The sequence below is a fragment of the Oncorhynchus kisutch genome, linkage group LG27 (assembly GCF_002021735.2).
Source record: "Oncorhynchus kisutch isolate 150728-3 linkage group LG27, Okis_V2, whole genome shotgun sequence".
Classification (NCBI taxonomy): Eukaryota; Metazoa; Chordata; class Actinopteri; order Salmoniformes; family Salmonidae; genus Oncorhynchus; species Oncorhynchus kisutch.
Genome location: NC_034200.2, coordinates 9,024,321 through 9,043,658, shown reverse-complemented (window position 1 = coordinate 9,043,658; position 19,338 = coordinate 9,024,321). Strand labels below are relative to the sequence as shown.

Sequence of the window (19,338 nt, the reverse complement as noted above, 5' to 3'; positions counted from 1 at the left end):
AATACAATTTTTATTCTTAACTGGAAAAAACTGATTGAAGCAAGATGTTTTTCAGGTAAACACACTCACACAGTTCTGGGTTTAGTTAATCTACAGCAGGAAGCGGTCTCCTGCCTGACTGAGAAAGCAGTAGATGTTCTGATCCAGTTTGGCACCACATACCTACGCCAGAAAGGGTTCTCAACCCTGACATACTTAAAAAACAAGTACAGAAACAGTTTCAAGGCTGAGTATAACCTCAGTGTGGTACTGTCAAAAACGGAGCCCAGAATAGACATGCTCTCATTAGGACTGTGTGTGTGTTCTGTTATACATCTGTGTGATGTGATCAATCAGTTTATTCCAGTTCAGAATGAAAAAATAGATATTGTATTTTAACAGCAACAGTTCCAACCTAGACTTTATTTCAACAATAATTTATACAGTAAGATGTACAGTAGGCCTGATCATTTTTCATCTGTACTGTTACTTAGTGTTGCACTGTCAAAAAGCCTGTGTGTGTTCTGTTATACATCTGTGTGATGTGATCAATCTGTTTATTCCAGTTCAGAATGAAAATGATGTATTGTGTTTTAACAGCAAAAGTTCCAACGTAGACAGATATGCAAGAGTGTTTTTAATGGGGGAAAATAAACATGAATAGATAGTTATATGGATATTTAATTTCATTGTTTTTTGTTTTTGTCTATGTTGCATTTGTTTTAGGCATAAGGGCAATGAAATGTACCGATATTAATGGAGAGTTGCATATTTTCCTAATTTGGGTCCCAGGAAAACACAGAATTTCTAATTTGGGTCCCAGGCTGAACAAGTTTAAGAACCACTGCAAAAGAGCATTATTTATTATCATGGCCAGACTGATACAAATTTAGCTGAATTTCCTCAAACTCAAAAATGTCTTTGCCATGATGATAAAGTCGTTTTCAGGAAAAATGTATAATGTATCCACCTCTTTCAAACATCAAACAAGAATGCTATACTACATCAGCCAATTTTTAAGAATCTGCATTGTAAAGTTGGGTTCTGAACAAACTGAGTAAAACTCAAACGGACAACTAGAAAAAGCTCAAACCAAGGTTACACATCCACTGGGTCAAACAGCTGTGTGTCAGAGTGTGTGAGAGTGTGTGTAGTGTACGTGACATGTGTGTACATGTGTTTGCATTTTGATTCATGCATTATGTGTATGATTTCCCCAACACTAACCTGTGAGTGGGAGTAGGATTGTTACAACACCTGTAGCAGCAGTTTCCACAAGCAGCAGAGGTGTGTGCAAGTGGCAACGGCAGCATGCTCGGGCCTCCAAAGTTGATTGGTTAAGCTTGAATGGTATTCCCGCCCCCAGAAATTGATAGATGAAGCCAACAATAAGCTTTAAGAGGATAGGCTGGTAACAGGAGAAGGCTGACTCTGCCTCTAGCCATCTATCAGCTGCTGCTCTCTGTGGGCTAAAGTCAGGTAGGAAACTAGAGAGACAGGCTGGGCGTATACTGCAGCACATTGGGGGCTAAGTGTGTGTGAGAGAGTCGGTTTACACCGACACAGTCAGTGAAGTACAGAAGGGTGGAGTGGAGAGGAGCTCAGTGGGAGTGTGAGTGTGCGTGGAGGAGTGTGAGAGACATTTAACCACTTCAGACCATGAACATGAAGCACCGGAGGTTCTCCCTTGACAGCTCAGTGTGAGTATCAACCAATCAAACTTTTTTAAATAAGTGATTTATTATTATGCATTGTTTCTGTACAGTTATTGACAGGCTCAGTTAAACTCCAGCTGTAGAGACCGTTTCCAATGTTTATATTTACATTAGGAAGTTGGAATGTACCTTAACTTTCTAATAGTATGGAATACTGTATACTTGTATTTATAGCTGTTTCACAAGTGGGTTAGTCTGAATGGAGGATTCACCTGAGTGGAGAAAAAGAAAGTGAAAGAGGAAGAGAGGGAAGGAAGGGAACTTGTTTGTTGCTATAATTTGGACTCAGGGGTGGACGTAACATAATAAACTAAAAGCCAGGACGCTCAAATTAGTATGATATGTTTAATTTTGGTATGTAACATATACATTTTTGGATGTCCATCATCCATTTTGTATGATATGTTACAAATTACAATTTGTATGATAAGTTTGTTATGATTTTCAATTTGTTTAATATGTTACGAATTTGCAACATGTATGATATGTTAAGAATTCCAATTCGTTGTGGCTAACATTAGTTAAGTGGCTCACACAAACGTTAGCTAGGTTAGCTAGACTAGGAGTTAAGGCTAGGGTTAGGGTCAGGTGTTATCTTAAAGGGTTAGGGTTAGGGGAATGGTTAGCTAACATGCTAAGTAGTTGCAAAGTTGCTTATTAGCTAAAATGCTCAAGTTGTTCGTGATGAGATTCAAACAAGCAACCTTAGGGTTGCTAGACGTTTGCCTTATATGCCAACCCATCCACTCCGACCAACCATCCTCCTTTCATTTTTTACTTAATAAATCCCATTCCTTGCAGTCAAATGACCTAGTGCCCTCCTGGGTGGAATGTTATTAATATTTGTAAAACCTGCTGAAAATCTGAAGTTTTTATGTCAAACGGTTTTCTGTGATGTATATAAAGTGTAATATTGGGATGCAAACTCATAATATAATACCTTTAAAATCTATAACTGACATGGTACAGGTGACTTATTTTTTTAAAGTCCATAACCATGTGTGTGAGATGTGTACTTTTGTTTCAAAGTAGATTTGTTTAAGACTACCAAGAAACACTCTGTGTGACTCTGATTTAGCCCAATGCAGTAAAATATAATATAGTAACATATCATACCAATTTCAATGTCCTGGATTTTCGTTTACTATGTTACATCTGTTCTATGAGACCGGGTTGTTTTGTTTACATTCCACCAAAATGCGTAGCAGCCATACCCTTCAGGGCCCTTGTCTTTATTTATTTGTAATTTTATAATATTAGGTGAAAATAAACAACTTTCTATTTCTTTTGTCATTAATGAGATACAAACAGGTTGTTTTGCATTATATCTGATTGTAGTTTTAATAGAATCTTTATTTTGTATATATATAGCGTAAGCATTTATTCTCAATCAATATTTAATCAAATTCTTTCTTTCTTTCGTGGGTATGTATATACTCAAGGCTTTTTTTCATAAAGATTGTTTCTGTGATGATTTAGTGCATTTCATTTGCACATTCACATTGAAGTTAGACTTTTTGAGCTGTAAATGTAGTAGCTTTTGTTGCTATTAGGCCTAAATTGTCTGTAAGGAGTGCCACAATAATGAATTAACTGATGGAACAGGATTAACAAAGATGAACAAAGATACATGTATATTCAATTTCCATTGTTTTCTTTCTCCCAGCCTCAGGTGGGGGAACTTAAACATCGTATAACACACACTTTGCATGTGACATGTTTTGACCATTTAAAATGAAAATAATAGCAAATCTTCCTTTGACCTGGATGCCACATATGTTTTAGACAACTAATTTAACTGTTAAGGTGTTTTTGACCATCTTATCAACTACGAGCTAGAACTGCTCTGCCAACCGTTGTATTCTTCTTTATGGTTGTCTGATGGTATCAAGTAGATGATGTGAATGTAAATAACGGGTGGCAGGCAGCCTATTGATTAAGAGCATTGGGCCAGTAATCACAATGTTGCTGGTTCGAATGCCCGAGTCAACTAGGTGAACAATCTGTCAATGTGACCTTGAGCAAGGCACTTAACCCTAATTGCTTCTGTATTAATTCATTGTTAGAGCAGCTTTCACCAGAAGACAAAACTATGCCCATGGGTAGGTGAATTTAAATTCAAACCATAACTTTATGTTAATTACAAAGTAAGACATATACTGAAGGTAAATATGCAATTAGCTAAGCTTGACCTCTAAACAGAAAGTGTTTACAGACCCAGGTGGCGACACTCTATGACCGTTTAGTGTCCTGTTCCTCCAGGTCCCTGGAGGATGGTGATGGAGGTAATCTGCTGGACCAGAGGAAAGGCAGCCGCAGTAGGCCTAAGAAGAGTGGAGAGAGGAGGAAAAGCCACAGTCTAGAGGAGGCACAGCTAGAAACACAGGGGCTGGGATGCAGCCTGAACCGGAGCAACTCACTCAGGTCAGAGGTTACTTATGAAAGCAAGTACAATGACTAGAACAGGGTGTGGACTGGGGGAAACGAAACCCTCGAAGTCCATATGTGCGTGTGTAATTGTGATCTCCCTATCCACAGGTCACAGACCATAGAGGAGGAGAGCTTCCATCGGCCTGATGGCGTCATTGTCACCAAAAATGTAAGCACATTTAAATGTAGAGCACAACACCCTGCAGGTACTATTGCACCTTCTCCACTACATGTTTGGGTTCTTGGATCTGGCTTAGAAATATGTCCTGATTGAATGATTGATACATTCATGAATTGGTTGATTGATTCATTCCATAATTTCCTCTCTCTCTTGTAGAGCTTTGTGAAATACAACAAAGCCTTTCACAAACTCTTCGAAGACATTCCTGCAGAGGAGAAACTAACTCATGGTGAGTTGATATAAGTACATGGGGAGTGTGTAACTTATTTATGATTTTGTCGTTGTCCATTGAGTGTTTGTCTGGGCTGCGTGTGGATTCATGGCTTGCATGTTTGCTTATGGAGTCGACATAATAATGAATGCATTGGGACATTCAATATAATTCATTCCACAACCTGTGCATTGTGCTCCTTGCTAACAACTAATTACATTAAAATACTTATTCACTCACTTTTCACAATATTTTAACATGTGCCCTCAGCTGCTTAGGACGGCATACAGAACATCACACTGTATTCTGGGAAAAGGGACGTTTCATTCAGAAACTCTCTGTTGTATCTCTCATTTGGCACTGTTCTCTGCTTGTGTTTTCAGCGTTCACCTGTGCCCTGCAGAAGGAAGTGTTGTATCATGGGAAGCTATTTGTGTCTGTCAACTATGTGTGTTTCTACTCCTCCGTACTCCTCAAAGACACCAAGGTAAGATGCTCAAATATAGTAGAGTAGAGTGGATAACGGCAAGTTCGCCAACATACAGTGCCCTCCATAATTATTGGGACAGTGAATCATTTTTTCTTCTTTTGGCTCTATACTCTATATTCTATACTCCAAACAATGACTATGAGGTTAAAGTGCAGACTTTCAGCTTTAATTTGAGGGAATTTTCATCCATATCGGGTTAACCATTTAGAAATTACATCAATTTTGGTACATACATAGTCCCTCCATTTTAAGGGAACAACAGTATCAGGACAAATTGACTTATATGTGTTTTAAAGTCGTAAAACGTGAAGTATTTGGTCCCGTAATGCATAGTACGCAATGACAGCATCAAGCTTGTGACTCTACACATTTCTTGATGAATGAGAAAGTTACAGACCCACAAATATCATACCCCCTTCCAAAAAATGTTTAATGGTGAGAGGTTAGATGTATGTTAGGGGTATGTTATTTTGGCATCTGTAACTTTTTTTCACAATTTAATTCAGGATTATTGGTAATCAATGCAGTTTAGAAAGTGTTTAGAAACATATTATATTCTTATTTACAATAAAAGTGACTCCAAAATGACACAATACATTATTTACCATTAATTTCTATTGGGCACAGAATTATCTGAAACACAACAAAAACAAAGAGCAAATGCTTCTAACAAATATGGATGAGAATACCCTTGAGAATACCCTCAAATGAAAAGGGACAGTCTGCACTTTACCGTCATAGTCATTGTTTGATTTCAAATCCAGACTTTTGGAATATAGAGCCAACAGAAGAGAAAATGCATCACTGTTCCAATAATTAGGAGGGCACTGTAAGTAGAAGTAGATGTACAGTTGTGGTCTGTGTTATGTGTGAAGTTGATGTTGTACATGTTTCTTTCTGTGTTATGTGTGAAGTTGATGTTGTACCTGTTTCTTTCTGTGTTATATGTGAAATTGATGTTGTACATGTTTCTTTCTGTGTTATGTGTGACGTTGATGTTGTACCTGTTTCTTTCTGTGTTATATGTGAAATTGATGTTGTACATGTTTCTTTCTGTGTTATGTGTAACGTTGATGTTGTACCTGTTTCTTTCTGTGTTATGTGTGACGTTGATGTTGTACCTGTTTCTTTCTGTGTTATATGTGAAATTTATGTTGTACATGTTTCTTTCTGTGTTATGTGTGACGTTGATGTTGTACCTGTTTCTTTCTGTGTTGTGGGTGTAGTTGATGTTGTACCTGTTTCTTTCTGTGTTGTGTGAAGTTGATGCTGTACCTGTTTCTTTCTGTGTTGTGTGAAGTTGATGTTGCACCTGTTTCTTTCTGTGTTGTGTGAAGTTGATGTTGTACCTGTTTCTTTCTGTGTTGTGTGAAGTTGATGTTGCACCTGTTTCTTTCTGTGTTATGTGAAGTTGATGTTGTACCTGTTTCTTTCTGTGTTGTGTGAAGTTGATGTTGCACCTGTTTCTTTCTGTGTTGTGTGAAGTTGATGTTGTACCTGTTTCTTTCTGTGTTGTGTGAAGTTGATGTTGTACCTGTTTCTTTCTGTGTTATGTGTGAAGTTGATGTTGCACCTGTTTCTTTCTGTGTTATGTGTGAAGTTGATGTTGTACCTGTTTCTTTCTGTGTTATGGGTGAAGTTGATGTTGTACCTGTTTCTTTCTGTGTTGTGTGAAGTTGATGTTGCACCTGTTTCTTTCTGTGTTATGTGTGAAGTTGATGTTGTACCTGTTTCTTTCTGTGTTATGTGTGAAGTTGATGTTGTACCTGTTTCTTTCTGTGTTGTGTGAAGTTGATGTTGCACCTGTTTCTTTCTGTGTTGTGTGAAGTTGATGTTGTACCTGTTTCTTTCTGTGTTATGGGTGAAGTTGTTGTGGTACCTGTTTCTTTCTGTGTTATGTGTGAAGTTGATGTTGTACCTGTTTCTTGTTGTAGGTGGTGGTTCACGTGTCCAGCATTAAGGAAGTGAAAAAGCAGAACTCAGCCTTGTCTATGCTCTCCATCCACACTACGGATGGAGACAAGGTCGGAAACAAACCCACAGTGGCCCTGATAGTCTTTGTTTGAGTGCATGCGTCTTTGCATGTGGGCTGTTGTGTAGTCCCTTATTCTGTTTTGTCTATGTTTTCAGTATTTGTTGGTGTCTTTGCGGAACCGGCAAGTGTGTTACAAAATCCTGCAGACTGTGTGTACACAAGCACAGGTATACCCACATGATCTCTGACCTCTCTCTCTTCCTCTTGCTATATAACTATCTCCCGTCTTTCTCTCTCCCGTCTTATTTACCCCAATTCTATCTCCTTATCTATAATCTGCAATTATCCTCTCCTTTCTTTGTTCTCTGTTTTCACCAAAGATGAATACTCTTTAACACACTGCGTTGTGTGTCAGACTGTGTTCACACAGCAGCAGGGGGAGCAGGGGGAGAATGGTAGCAGCAGTTCCCACGTCTCGCCAGGAGAGAACGGTGTTGACGACGTGAATCAGGACATAGCCACGGTAAGACCCCATCATGTCCCACCATGTACTGCCCATTTCTACTTTGACTGGTGATGACAAATGTCTGTCCTTTGTTGACACACCTACCTCTGGTTCCTCATGGTTGATCTGCGCTGTGCACTTAGTGACGTCAAAGAATCCACTTTCACTTTCCAGAACTCACTTTCAATATGATTTTATGTGGAATTAATTAAGACACCACCTAAGATAAATCATGGGCTTGTCATGATCAGACACACAAGCATACTTTCCTTTTCATTTGAACCCTTCCCTGCCCACAGATATCCAGCCACTCTAGCCTGGAGGACAGTATGGAGCAGAGCCTTCCTAAAGAGACTGTCTACTCTGACCTGCCCAGCAGAGGTTAGAAAGACTGTATTAGGATGTTTCCGCAAGAGACAGGAGAAAGAAAGGAGGGAAAATAGGATTAACAGAGGACATAAAAGAGAATATTATGTTATGCTGTAATAGTACAATGATTAATAAACGCATGTTCGCCTTCCTCAGGGAGGGACAGCTCCACTCCTAGAAGCAGCATCAGCAAAGACCAGGACGATCAGTTCACATTCACAGAGGAGGACGACTCAGGTAGTTTAAACACACACTGAAGCACACGCAGACACACTGACAACCACAACCACACACACGTGCACATATACCACACACACACACACTTAAATGTTGTTTGAATAATCAGTCAAATCAATCAAATGTGTTTATAAAGCCCTTCTTACATCAGCTGATGTCACAAAAGTGTCACAAAGTGCTGTACAGAAACCCAGCCGAAAACCCCCAAACAGCAAGCAATCCATTGAATCCATTTTCTCTTCTCTGGATCAGCTAACTCGTGTTTTTGGAGAGTCACTGAAAGGATTAAATCTCTCCTCCTCATCAGAGAGATGAGCAACCTCAACGTCCTCCTCTCCATCTATCTGTTTCTGTGAGTACCATCTACCTCTCTGTCTTTCTCTCCGCCGCCTCTCTACCTCTCTAGCCTCTCAATGTCTAGACCTAGATGCTGAAGCCCTTCCCTCACCTCTTATCTTATCCACACACTGCCATCAGGGCTGATGGGCGGCCAGCTCTAGGAAGAGTCTTGGTGGTTCTAAATTTCTTCTGTTGAAGAATAATGGAGGCCAACGTGTTTTTGGGGACTTTCAATTCTACAGAAATGTTTTGGTGCCCTTTCCCAGATTTGTGCAACGACACAATCCTGTCTCTGAGCTCTACGGACAATTTCTTCAACCTCATGGTTTTTGCTCTGACATGCATTGTCAACTGTGGGACCTTGTATAGACAGGAGTGTGCCTTTCAAAATCGTGTCCAATCAATTGAATTAACCTCAGGTGGACTCCAATCATGTTGTAGAAACATCTCAAGAATAATCCATGGAAACAGGATGCACCTCAGCTCAATTTCAAGTTTCATAGCAAAGGGTCTGAATACTTATGTAAATAAGGTGTTTCTGTTTTTGTTTTTGTTTCAAATTTGCTAAACTTTCTAAAAACCTGTTTTTGCTTTGTCATTATGGGGTATTGTGTGTCGATTGAGAAGAAATGGTTTCATTTAATACATTTTAGAATAAGGCTGTAACAACAAAATGTGGAAAAAGGGAAGGGGTCTGAATACTTTCCGAATGCACTGTCTAGCCTCGTTATTGTTATTGTGTCATTCTTTTGTTTTACTTTAGTTTAATTCATAAATATTTTGTTAGTTCTTAATTTTCTTAAAACTGCATTGTTGGCTAAGGGCTTGTATAAGTAAGCTTTTCACGTTAAGGTGTTATATTCGGCACGTGACAAATACAGTTTTATTTTATTTTATTACATTTATCTAGCGCTCTCATGAGTGATTTGTTCTGATCTTGTCCATTTTCAGACGTGCGTCTACACATGATTTTCAAATGTCTCTTATCTATCCATCGTGTACGCATTGTGACCAGATTTCCTGGTCCCTTTGGCTATAGAATCACCTTTTCAAGGAAATGCAGGTGTCTGCATAACAGTCTGTCTGCCTAGGTATGTTGTCTTTCTGGTTTGGTTTGGAGCCATCTGATGTTTATATGAGGTTAATTTCTGAAGAGATGGTTAGATACAGTACCTTCAGAATGTATTCACACCCCTTGACACTTTCCACATTTTGTTGTGTTTCAGCCTGAATTTACAATGGATTAAATTGCAATACCCCATAATGTCAAAGTGGAATTATGTTTTTCACATTTTTTACTAATTAATTAAAAAAATTCTGCTGAAATGTCTTGAGTCAATAAGTATTCAACAGCCTTTGTTATGACAAGCCTAAATAAGGAGTAAAAATGTGCTCACCAAGTCACATAATGTGTTTCATGGACTCAATCTGTGTGCAATAACATGATTTATGAATGACTACCTCATCTCTGTACCCCACACATACAATTATCTGTAAGGTTCCTTAGGTCGAGCAGTGGATTTCAAACACAGATTCAACATGTAAAACATGTAAAGTGTTGTACAAAGTGTTATACATTTTCCATATGCACAAAAAGCTTATTTCTCTAAAAAGTTGTGCACAATTTAATTTACATCCATGTTAGTGAGCATTTCTCCTTCGCGATAATCCATTCAACTGACAAGTGTGGCATATCAAGAAGCTGATTTAAACAGCATGATCATTACACAGGTGCACCTTGTGCTGGGGACAATAAAAGGTGCATTTTTGTCACACAACACAACGCCACCGATGTCTCAAGTTGAGGGAGCATGCAATTGGCATGCTGACTGCAGGAATGTCCACCAGAGCTGTTTCCAGAGAATTGAATGTCAATTTCTCTACCATAAGCCGCCTCCAAAGTCGTTTTAGAGAATTTGGCAGTACGTCCAACCAGCCTCACAACTGCAAACCATGTATATGGCGTCATGTGGCGAGCGGTTGTCAACAGAGTGCCCCATGGTGGCGGTGGGGTTATGGTGTGGTGCCTAATGCATTTATTTTAATTGACTGATTTCCTCACATGAACTGTAACTCAGTCAAATTAATGAAATTGTTGCATGTTACATTTATATTTTTGTTCAGTTTAATTACACTTTGGATGGTGTATCAATAAACCCAGTCAAAGATACAGGTGTTCCCTAATCTATGGATTCCACGTGAGTGGGAATATGTTGGTCACAGACACCTTAAAAAAACATGCACCTCACAATGGGCCTCAGGATTTGGTCACAGTATTTTTGTGCATTCAAATTGCTATCGATAAAATACAATTGTGTTCGTTGTCTGCAGCTTATGCCTTCCTAACTTGCCGAAGAGGAAGGAAACCATTCAGGAATTTCACCAGGAGGCCAATGGTAACTTTGAAACAGTTACAGAGTTTAATGGCTGTGATAGGAGAAACATTAGGATGATCAACAACATTGTAGTTACTCCACAATACTAACCTAAATGGAAAACTGTACAGAGTGTAAAAAATATAACAAAACGTGCATTCTGTTTGCAACAAGGTACTAAAGTAATACTGCAAAAAATGTGGCAAAGCAATTCACTTTTAGTCCTGAATACAAAGTGTTATGTTTGGGCCAAATCCAATACAACACATTACTGAGTACCACTCTCCATATTTTCAGAAACAGAATGGAGCTAAGGCAAAATCCTAAAGGAAAATCTGGTTCAGAAAACCTGCTTTCCAACAGACACTGGGAGATGAATTCCTCTTTGAGCTCCCGAGTGGCGCAGCGGTCTTAGGCACTGCATCTCAGTTCTAGAGGCGTCACTACAGACCCTGGTTTGATCCTGGGCTGTATGACAACCGATCATGATCGGGAATCCCATAGGGTGGCGCACAATTGGCCCAGCGTCATCTGGGTTAGGGTAAGCCTTCATTGTAAATAAGAATTTGTTCTTAACTAACTCGCTCAATTAAATATAGGTTAAATAAAAAATGTAAAAGACAAGGACAAATCTAAACTGGAGTTGCTTACCAAGAAGACAGTGAATGTTCCTGAGTGGCTGAGTTACTGTTTTGAATTAAATCTACCTGACAATCTATGGCAAGGCCTGAAAATGGTTGTCTAGCAATGATCAACAACCAATTTGACAGAGCTTAAAAGAATACTGGGCAAATGTTGCACAATCCAGGTGTGGAAAGCTCTTAGAGACTTACCCAGAAAGACTCTCAGCTGTAATTGCTGCCAAATGTGCTTCTACAAAATATTGACTCAGGGGTGTGAATACTTATGTAAATGAGATATTTGCTATATTATATTTTCAATCAATTTGCTAACATTTCTAAAAACATTTAAAAGTTTTCACTTTGTCATTATGGGGTATTGTGTGTAGATGGGTGAGAAAAAGAGATATTTAATCAATTTTAAATTCAGGCTGTAACACAACAAAATGTGGAATAAGTCAAGAGGTATGAATAGGAAGGCATTGTAGATGGATCTTGTTTTCAATATGTTCTCCAGATGGTCATACTGCATGTACTGTGAGCTTCTTTCATACTGCATGTACTGTGAACTTCTTTCATACTGCATGTACTGTGAACTTCTTTCATACTGCATGTACTGTGAACTTCTTTCATACTGCATGTACTGTGAACTTCTTTCATACTGCATGTACTGTGAACTTCTTTCATACTGTATGTACTGTGAACTTCTTTCATACTGCATGTACTGTGAGCTTCTTTCATACTGCATGTACTGTGAACTTCTTTCATACTGCATGTACTGTGAACTTCTTTCATACTGCATGTACTGTGAACTTCTTTCATACTGCATGTACTGTGAACTTCTTTCATACTGTATGTACTGTGAACTTCTTTAATACTGCATGTACTGTGAACTTATTTCATACTGCATGTACTGTGAACTTCTTTCATACTGCATGTACTGTGAACTTCTTTCATACTGTATGTACTGTGAACTTCTTTCATACTGTATGTACTGTGAACTTCTTTCATACTGCATGTACTGTGAACTTCTTTCATACTGTATGTACTGTGAACTTCTTTCATACTGTATGTACTGTGAACTTCTTTCATACTGCATGTACTGTGAACTTCTTTCATACTGTATGTACTGTGAACTTATTTCATACTGCATGTACTGTGAACTTCTTTCATACTGCATGTACTGTGAACTTCTTTCATACTGCATGTACCGTGAACTTATTTCAGACTGTATGTACTGTGAACTTCTTTCATACTGTATGTACTGTGAACTTCTTTCATACTGCATGTACTGTGAACTTATTTCATACTGTATGTACTGTGAACTTCTTTCATACTGTATGTACTGTGAACTTATTTCATACTGCATGTACTGTGAACTTCTTTCATACTGCATGTACTGTGAACTTATTTCATACTGTATGTACTGTGAACAAAATAATGGGCTCTCCCTTTAGAATCTGGTTCCTCTCACGATGTCTTCTTCTTTTTATTTTATCCAACCTCCAAGTCCTTATAGTAGATAGGTTTTCCTTGCAACTGTCTCCTTTGTCTCCTTTGGAGACAGTCTCCTTTTCTCTTTCATTAGTTGCCTGTGAACTGTGGAGGATACATGTAATTGCGTGTTTGTACTCTGACAATACTTTCTATTTGCCCCTCAGGGGATGAATCAATTCATATTGAATTACACCTAATGATGATAGATTTATATAGACTGTGTTAGATTTTGTATCACACATATCACTGTAGAGAGATTACCTTTCATGTGCGATAAAACAGTTTTCAACAGTATAAACAATAAAGATTAGGGAGGGAACACTTCCTTAGTTATTTTGCCGTATGTGTATAATACATAAGCTTGTGTGTGTGTGTGTGTGTGTGTGTGTGTGTGTGTGTGTGTGTGTGTGTGTGTGTGTGTGTGTGTGTGTGTGTGTGTGTGTGTGTGTGTGTGTGTGTGTGTGTGTGTGTGTGTGTGTGTGTGTGTGTGTGTGTGTGTGTGTGTGTGTGTGTGTAGGGTGGTGCTTCTACTGCTGTCATCAGGGTACATCGGCCTGCGGATCTTAGCACTGGAGGAGCAGCTGAGTTCCCTAGGGGCCCTGCCTGAGTTCTCCATACACCACAGAGAGTGAGCAAACACGCACGCACCGCGGGGTAGTTTTCCACAGATTACTGTTCCCCGTTGTGATACTATCAAGCACCTTAAAAGAACTCCAAACTTCTACATGAAAAAAGGAAGTCACTTCTCAAATGAAAAACCATTAAACTATTTATGGTGAAGCATGCAGGCATGAGGATAAGGCAAGCTAGCTCAAACCGGTTGTGTAGACAGAGTGTTCTCAGACATCAGCAGCTACAGTACATCAGCAGCAGCAATCGCAGGAGGTTAGAAGATAAACGGCCCCTGAGGAATGTCACTTGTTTTTCCAGAAGTCACTCCACTATTATTCTCCATAAACCTAACTACAAGAACACCCCTTGTGGGAATTTGAATCTTCACTTTACTAATATGTGTCCTCTCACTGCTCCTTCCTCATTCACAGATACAGGTACAAGGAAACGTAGTCTGCAGAGACACACAAGCAGGAAGAATAAAGAGCAAGACTGTTTGTCCAAAGCCACAGGACAACAAACTACGCAGATCCACTTACTGTATAAAGGGTCTCAATTTCACGTCGTCTTGTGACTCGTGCGATGGACCATTGTTAAAATACTCAGTATTTATTTGTGGATCTCCCGATCTGTTGAGGAGACAGATCACTTAGAATCTACGACTCTAGCGCCCCGTAGTGGTGTTTCTCAGAAATGTGGAAAATGTTGACTTCATACAAAGCAACATACCTTTTTACCTTTTTCTTGGTAGCCTATATTTAGTAGAATTTGATTTCAGGCCGTCGCAGTCCACTCCTAAAATAAATTGTCTTCCTGCTCTATTTGTTTGTCTCAACTCAACTGGTTATGCCTGTTTTATTGTCTTGCTGTAAATTGTGTTATTTTTGAAAGTAATTAAAGTCAGCAATTACTTTAATCTCAAATTTCCTTTCAAATTCATTTTAGAGAACTTGTCTAACTGTCAGTGTCACATACAGACCAGCAGGGGGCACATTCTCCTCAAAACCAAATTAAACCTACTGTACACAATTATTAGTGAAGTATACTTCCAATCTATCAAATCATGTATTTGAAAAAAAGGCTACTTCTAAACATTCAAAATATATGTTTTCTTCTTATTACCGTTCTTGAATGTCACCCTATTAACTAAAATGGATTGATCACTGGCATAAAGCAGTTTCTCTGGACCCCTGCAAGGTCGGAGTTCCGCACCTCCCCTTCCTAAAATAAAATAGAATGTGATAGCCAGACAGCCACTCACAAAGTATAGACTACTGATTGCTGTCCATGGTGCTGAAATTTCAACATGTCTATGCGGCTGTCTATTGAATCGATTCTAGGCTTTCTGAGGTGCCAGGGCATGTTGCCTAGAGCTTTGCTTTGGCTAATGGATAAATTATTATTGTTAGTCCTATTTGGTCCTCATTCTCTCATACTAAGCCTAAACATTTCATGAAGCTATAGCCTCCTACATGGTGTCTGTTGTCTGGAGGCAACAATGTGTCTGTTGGCGGCTATAATGTAATTACTTATTCTATAATTAAAAGTTGGAAATTCAAATATTGTAGATTGTAAAATTGATTTCCGATGCAACAGCATACGAATCAGTTACCAATGTATTTTTTAAATATACAACTGTCCTGTATGGCCTAACTGAACGTGCATGACATGAGATGTCCTTGCGCTCTCTCCTGGCTCGGATAGAGAGTTGTGCAAAACCAGTCTATTACCCCTTAAGAATCATACCCTTTTTCTCGCCTAAAATGACATACAGTACCCAAATCTAACTGCCTGTAGCTCAGGACCTGAAGCAAAGACATGCACATTCTTGATACCACTTGAAAGGGAACACTTTGAAGTTTGTGGAACTGTGAAATTAATATAGGAGAATATAACACATTAGATCTGGTAAAAGATAATACAAACAAAAACATCATCTTTGAAATGCAAGAGAAAGTCCATAACGTATTATTGTGGTTTAGGCACAATTTAGATTTTGGTCACTAGATGGCAGCAGTGTGTGTGCAAAGTTTCAGATTGATCCAGTGAAGTATGGCAAGACTGGACAATATTTTGTGTCAAGTCGACCAAAATGTGCCGAATTGGTCAATTGATTTCAAGTACATAACTGTAGGGAACATACAAAAATCATATGGTAATACAAAATGTAAGTTTACACACTCCCAGGAATGTCATACATGACGGATCATTAGCTTATAAAGTAACTTTCACACATCTAGATGGCCGGGTGTGGAGCCAGAGACAGCAGGCATTCAAACTGTAGAACCCAGTTCCTACATTTGAATATAAAATGTATTTTGTCCAACAAAACTATACTACATTTTATCTTTGGGACCCTCAGGATGACAAATCAGAGTAAGATGAATGAATCTAAGTACATTATTTACCTTTAGAGGTGAATGTGTCAAACCAGTTGCTGTGATAAAAGTGTTTTGTTCTTGTGCACTCTCAAACAATAGCATGGTATTTTTTCACTGTAATAGCTACTGTAAATTGGACAGTGCAGTTAGATTAACTAGAATTTAAGCTTTCTGCCCATATATACAACATGTCTATGTCCTGGAAAGTTTGCTGTTACTTACAACTGTCATGCTAATCACATTAGCTCAACCGTCCCAGTATAAGGACACCCATCACGTAGTGGTTAATGCCAACCAATACAGACAGTCCACCTTCAAATCACTAGTTTACTGGGGATTGTTTCATTACGCAATGTAGCCTACTACAGTGCCTTGCGAAAGTATTCGGCCCCCTTGAACTTTGCGACCTTTTGCCACATTTCAGGCTTCAAACATAAAGATATAAAACTGTATTTTTTTGTGAAGAATCAACAACAAGTGAGACACAATCATGAAGTGGAACGACATTTATTGGATATTTCAAACTTTTTTAACAAATCAAAAACTGAAAAATTGGGCTTGCAAAATTATTCAGCCCCCTTAAGTTAATACTTTGTAGCGCCAACACTCAATCATTCTTCTTCTTGGTCAAATAGCCTGTACACAGCCTGGATGTGTGTTTTGGGTCATTGTCCTGTTGAAAAACAAATGATACAGCATTGCTGCAGAATGCTGTGGTAGTCATGCTGGTTAAGTGTGCATTGAATTCTAAATTAATCACAGATAGTGTTACCAGCAAAGCACCCCCACACCATCACATCTCCTCCTCTATGCTTCACGGTGGGAACCACACATGTAGAGTTCATCTGTTCACCTACTCTGCGTCTCACAAAGACACAGCAGTTGTAACCAAAAATCTCAAATTTGGACCACCGGTATAATGCCCAGTTGCTCATGTTTCTTGGCAAAGCAATTCTCTTCTTATTGGTGTCCTTTAATAGTGGTTTATTTGCAATAATTTGACCATGAAGGCCTGATTTACACAGTCTCCTATGAACAGTTGATGTTGAGATGTGTCTGTTACTTGAACTCTGTAAAGCATTTCTTGGGGCTGCAATTTGATGCTGATAACTCAAATGAACCTATCCTCTGCATCAGAGGTAACTCTGGGTTTTCCTTTCCTGTGGCGGTCCTCATGAGAGCCAGTTTCATCATAGCACTTGATGGTTTTTGCGACTGCACTTGAAATTTTTTTAAAAGTTCTTGAAATGTTCCGTATTGAGTGACCTTTATGTCTTAAAGTAATGATGGAATGTCATTTCTCTTAGCTTATTTGAGCTGTTCTTGCCATAATATGGATTTGGTCTTTTACCAAAAAAAGCTATCTTCTGTATACACCCCTACAACACAACTGATTGGCTCAAACGCATTAAGAAGGAAAAATGAACTTTTAAGAAGGCACACCTGTTAATTGAAATGCATTCCAGATGACTACCTGATAGAGCTGGTTGAGAGAATGCCAAGAGTGTGCAAAGCTGTCATCAAGGCAAAGGGTGGCTACTTTGAAGAATATAAAATATATTGTTTAACACTTTCTTGGTTACTACTTATTTCATAGTTTTGATGTCTTCAGTAATATTCTACAATGTAGAAAATAGTAAAAATAAAGAAAAACCCTTGAATGAGTGTGTCCAAACTCTTGACTCTCTATATAGATATAATTGTTGTTCCTGTTGTTGCCTGTTTTGCATATTATTTTGGCATTAATACGTATCACAACATCAGTTTGCAAACAATGTAAAAAAAAGAAAAGAAGCATTGAGTTAAAAAATCTGCATACAAACATGGTCTAGTTTTTGTTTTCTTGAGTAATGCAGGTGTTTCAGCGTAGCTCAATGTTTTCTGTGGTGGTGGGGCAGCCAGCGGAAAATACAGAGCATTGGGGTTGGTAATGTTCTCTAGTTGCGTCGTGATTGGCTCAGTGTTTGGAAGGAATTAGTGGCTAACTGCAAGAGTTGCAAAGCAATAAAAAAATAGCTCAGACTTGGAAAATATGTTTTGAATAGTTATCCAACTCGGAATTTCAAGTCGGGAACTCAGGCCTCTTTCTAGAGCTCCGATCTGAAGATCACTGACGTGATGATTTGACCTTGATTTGATTTGACCTTCAGAGTTCCCAGTTGTCTTGAAAGCACCTTAAATCCAGAGAATGCCAGAGAATATTTTACCACAAGAAGGACCGCCGTGCCACCTTCCTGTTCAAGTGAGCACAGCACAACAAGGTGAGTCCAAAAATGTATTGTATGCTGCTGCATAAATTATTTAATATGCCAGGGAGATATGTATCATGTAGCTAAGAAAGTAACACTAAGTGTATGTTGTGTAGTAAGCTGTATGTTGTGTAGTAAGCTGTATGTTGTGTAGTAAGGCCACATGTGGCCCATGTGCCTCACCCTAATAATTTGGTATTTTTCCCACTCATAACTCAGCCTATAGCCTGTTTTAGAGAAATGCAATCATTGAATATTGAGAGCTTTCATTGTCTGCTTATATGCCCTCTTTATTTATCTTACGGTTAAGACTTGGTGTACAGGGAGAATACTGTAAGAACAGCCCATGTTCTGAATTCTGTCGCTGTACATTTCAAAAGTGCTGAACAAATAGTTATATTAACTATGTCCATCCCAGCTCGCTCGTTGTCTTAATCGAAATTACAGATTGCCTCTTATCCACTCGCCGTTCCCTTATGCCATAGTTTGTACATCTCAATCACCATTAGAAACCACATTTGTTTAAGCAAGTCAGCCATATCAGCTATGTTTTTTAAAAGGGCAGTAAATTAGTCTTAATGAACTGTTTCAGTTATAGTGTCACTGTTATAGTGCAATTATGTATTGGTTAGTGTTGTAGCTTTGATGGCATGCATCTCAAAAAAATTGTTGGGAGTTTTTCCCATCAAGATTTACAATAAAGTGGTGATCCTGACCTAAGACAGGGAATTTTTACTAGGATTAAATGTCAGGAATTGTGAAAAACTGGGTTTAAATGTGTTTGGCTAAGGTGTATGCAACCCTCCGACTTCAACTGTACATATAACTAGGAATAAAGTGACAAGGCAACAGGATAAACAGTAGCAGCAGCGTATGTGATGAGTCAAAAAAAGTTGGTGTAATAAGGGTCAATGGAGATAGTTAAAGAGTTACCCAAACAGCTACCCGCACTAACTATTTAGCAGACGTATGGCTTGGGGGTAGAATCTGTTCAGGGTCCTGTTGGTTCCACACTTAGCAGAGAGAACAGTCTATTATTACTTGTTAATGAGCAATGCACTGTAATTACTATATTCATTCAGAAATGATGTGATTTGTTTTTACAACCTAGAGTCAACAAATGATCAACGCAGGTTCATATTTTTGTACATAATTGTTCTTTATTGTTCCCCC

The 19,338-nt window shown here is 38.7% G+C and overlaps 1 protein-coding gene across 4 annotated transcripts; it reads left to right on the top strand.

Annotated features, from left to right (window-relative positions):
• Positions 1 to 1,369: 1,369 nt before the first annotated feature.
• Positions 1,370 to 14,451, top strand: LOC109872104 (GRAM domain-containing protein 2A). Of its 4 annotated transcripts, none has more exons than XR_004205862.1 (14): positions 1,384 to 1,679; positions 3,957 to 4,118; positions 4,233 to 4,293; positions 4,462 to 4,534; positions 4,900 to 5,003; positions 6,941 to 7,030; positions 7,137 to 7,208; positions 7,397 to 7,504; positions 7,786 to 7,867; positions 8,012 to 8,092; positions 8,345 to 8,444; positions 10,763 to 10,827; positions 13,441 to 13,551; positions 13,967 to 14,451. XR_004205862.1 is itself a non-coding variant. In XM_020463216.2 (13 exons), exons 1-13 carry the CDS (start codon positions 1,639 to 1,641, stop codon positions 13,986 to 13,988), a joined length of 1,107 nt encoding a protein of 368 aa, XP_020318805.1. In that variant the 5' UTR covers positions 1,370 to 1,638; the 3' UTR covers positions 13,989 to 14,451. The 4 variants fall into 4 exon arrangements, 2 of the variants coding, with proteins under 2 accessions (XP_020318805.1, XP_031663132.1); XR_004205863.1 differs by having other exon boundaries at positions 13,441 to 13,577; XM_020463216.2 differs by lacking the exon at positions 10,763 to 10,827 and having other exon boundaries at positions 1,370 to 1,679.
• The last annotated feature ends 4,887 nt before the right edge of the window (positions 14,452 to 19,338 follow it).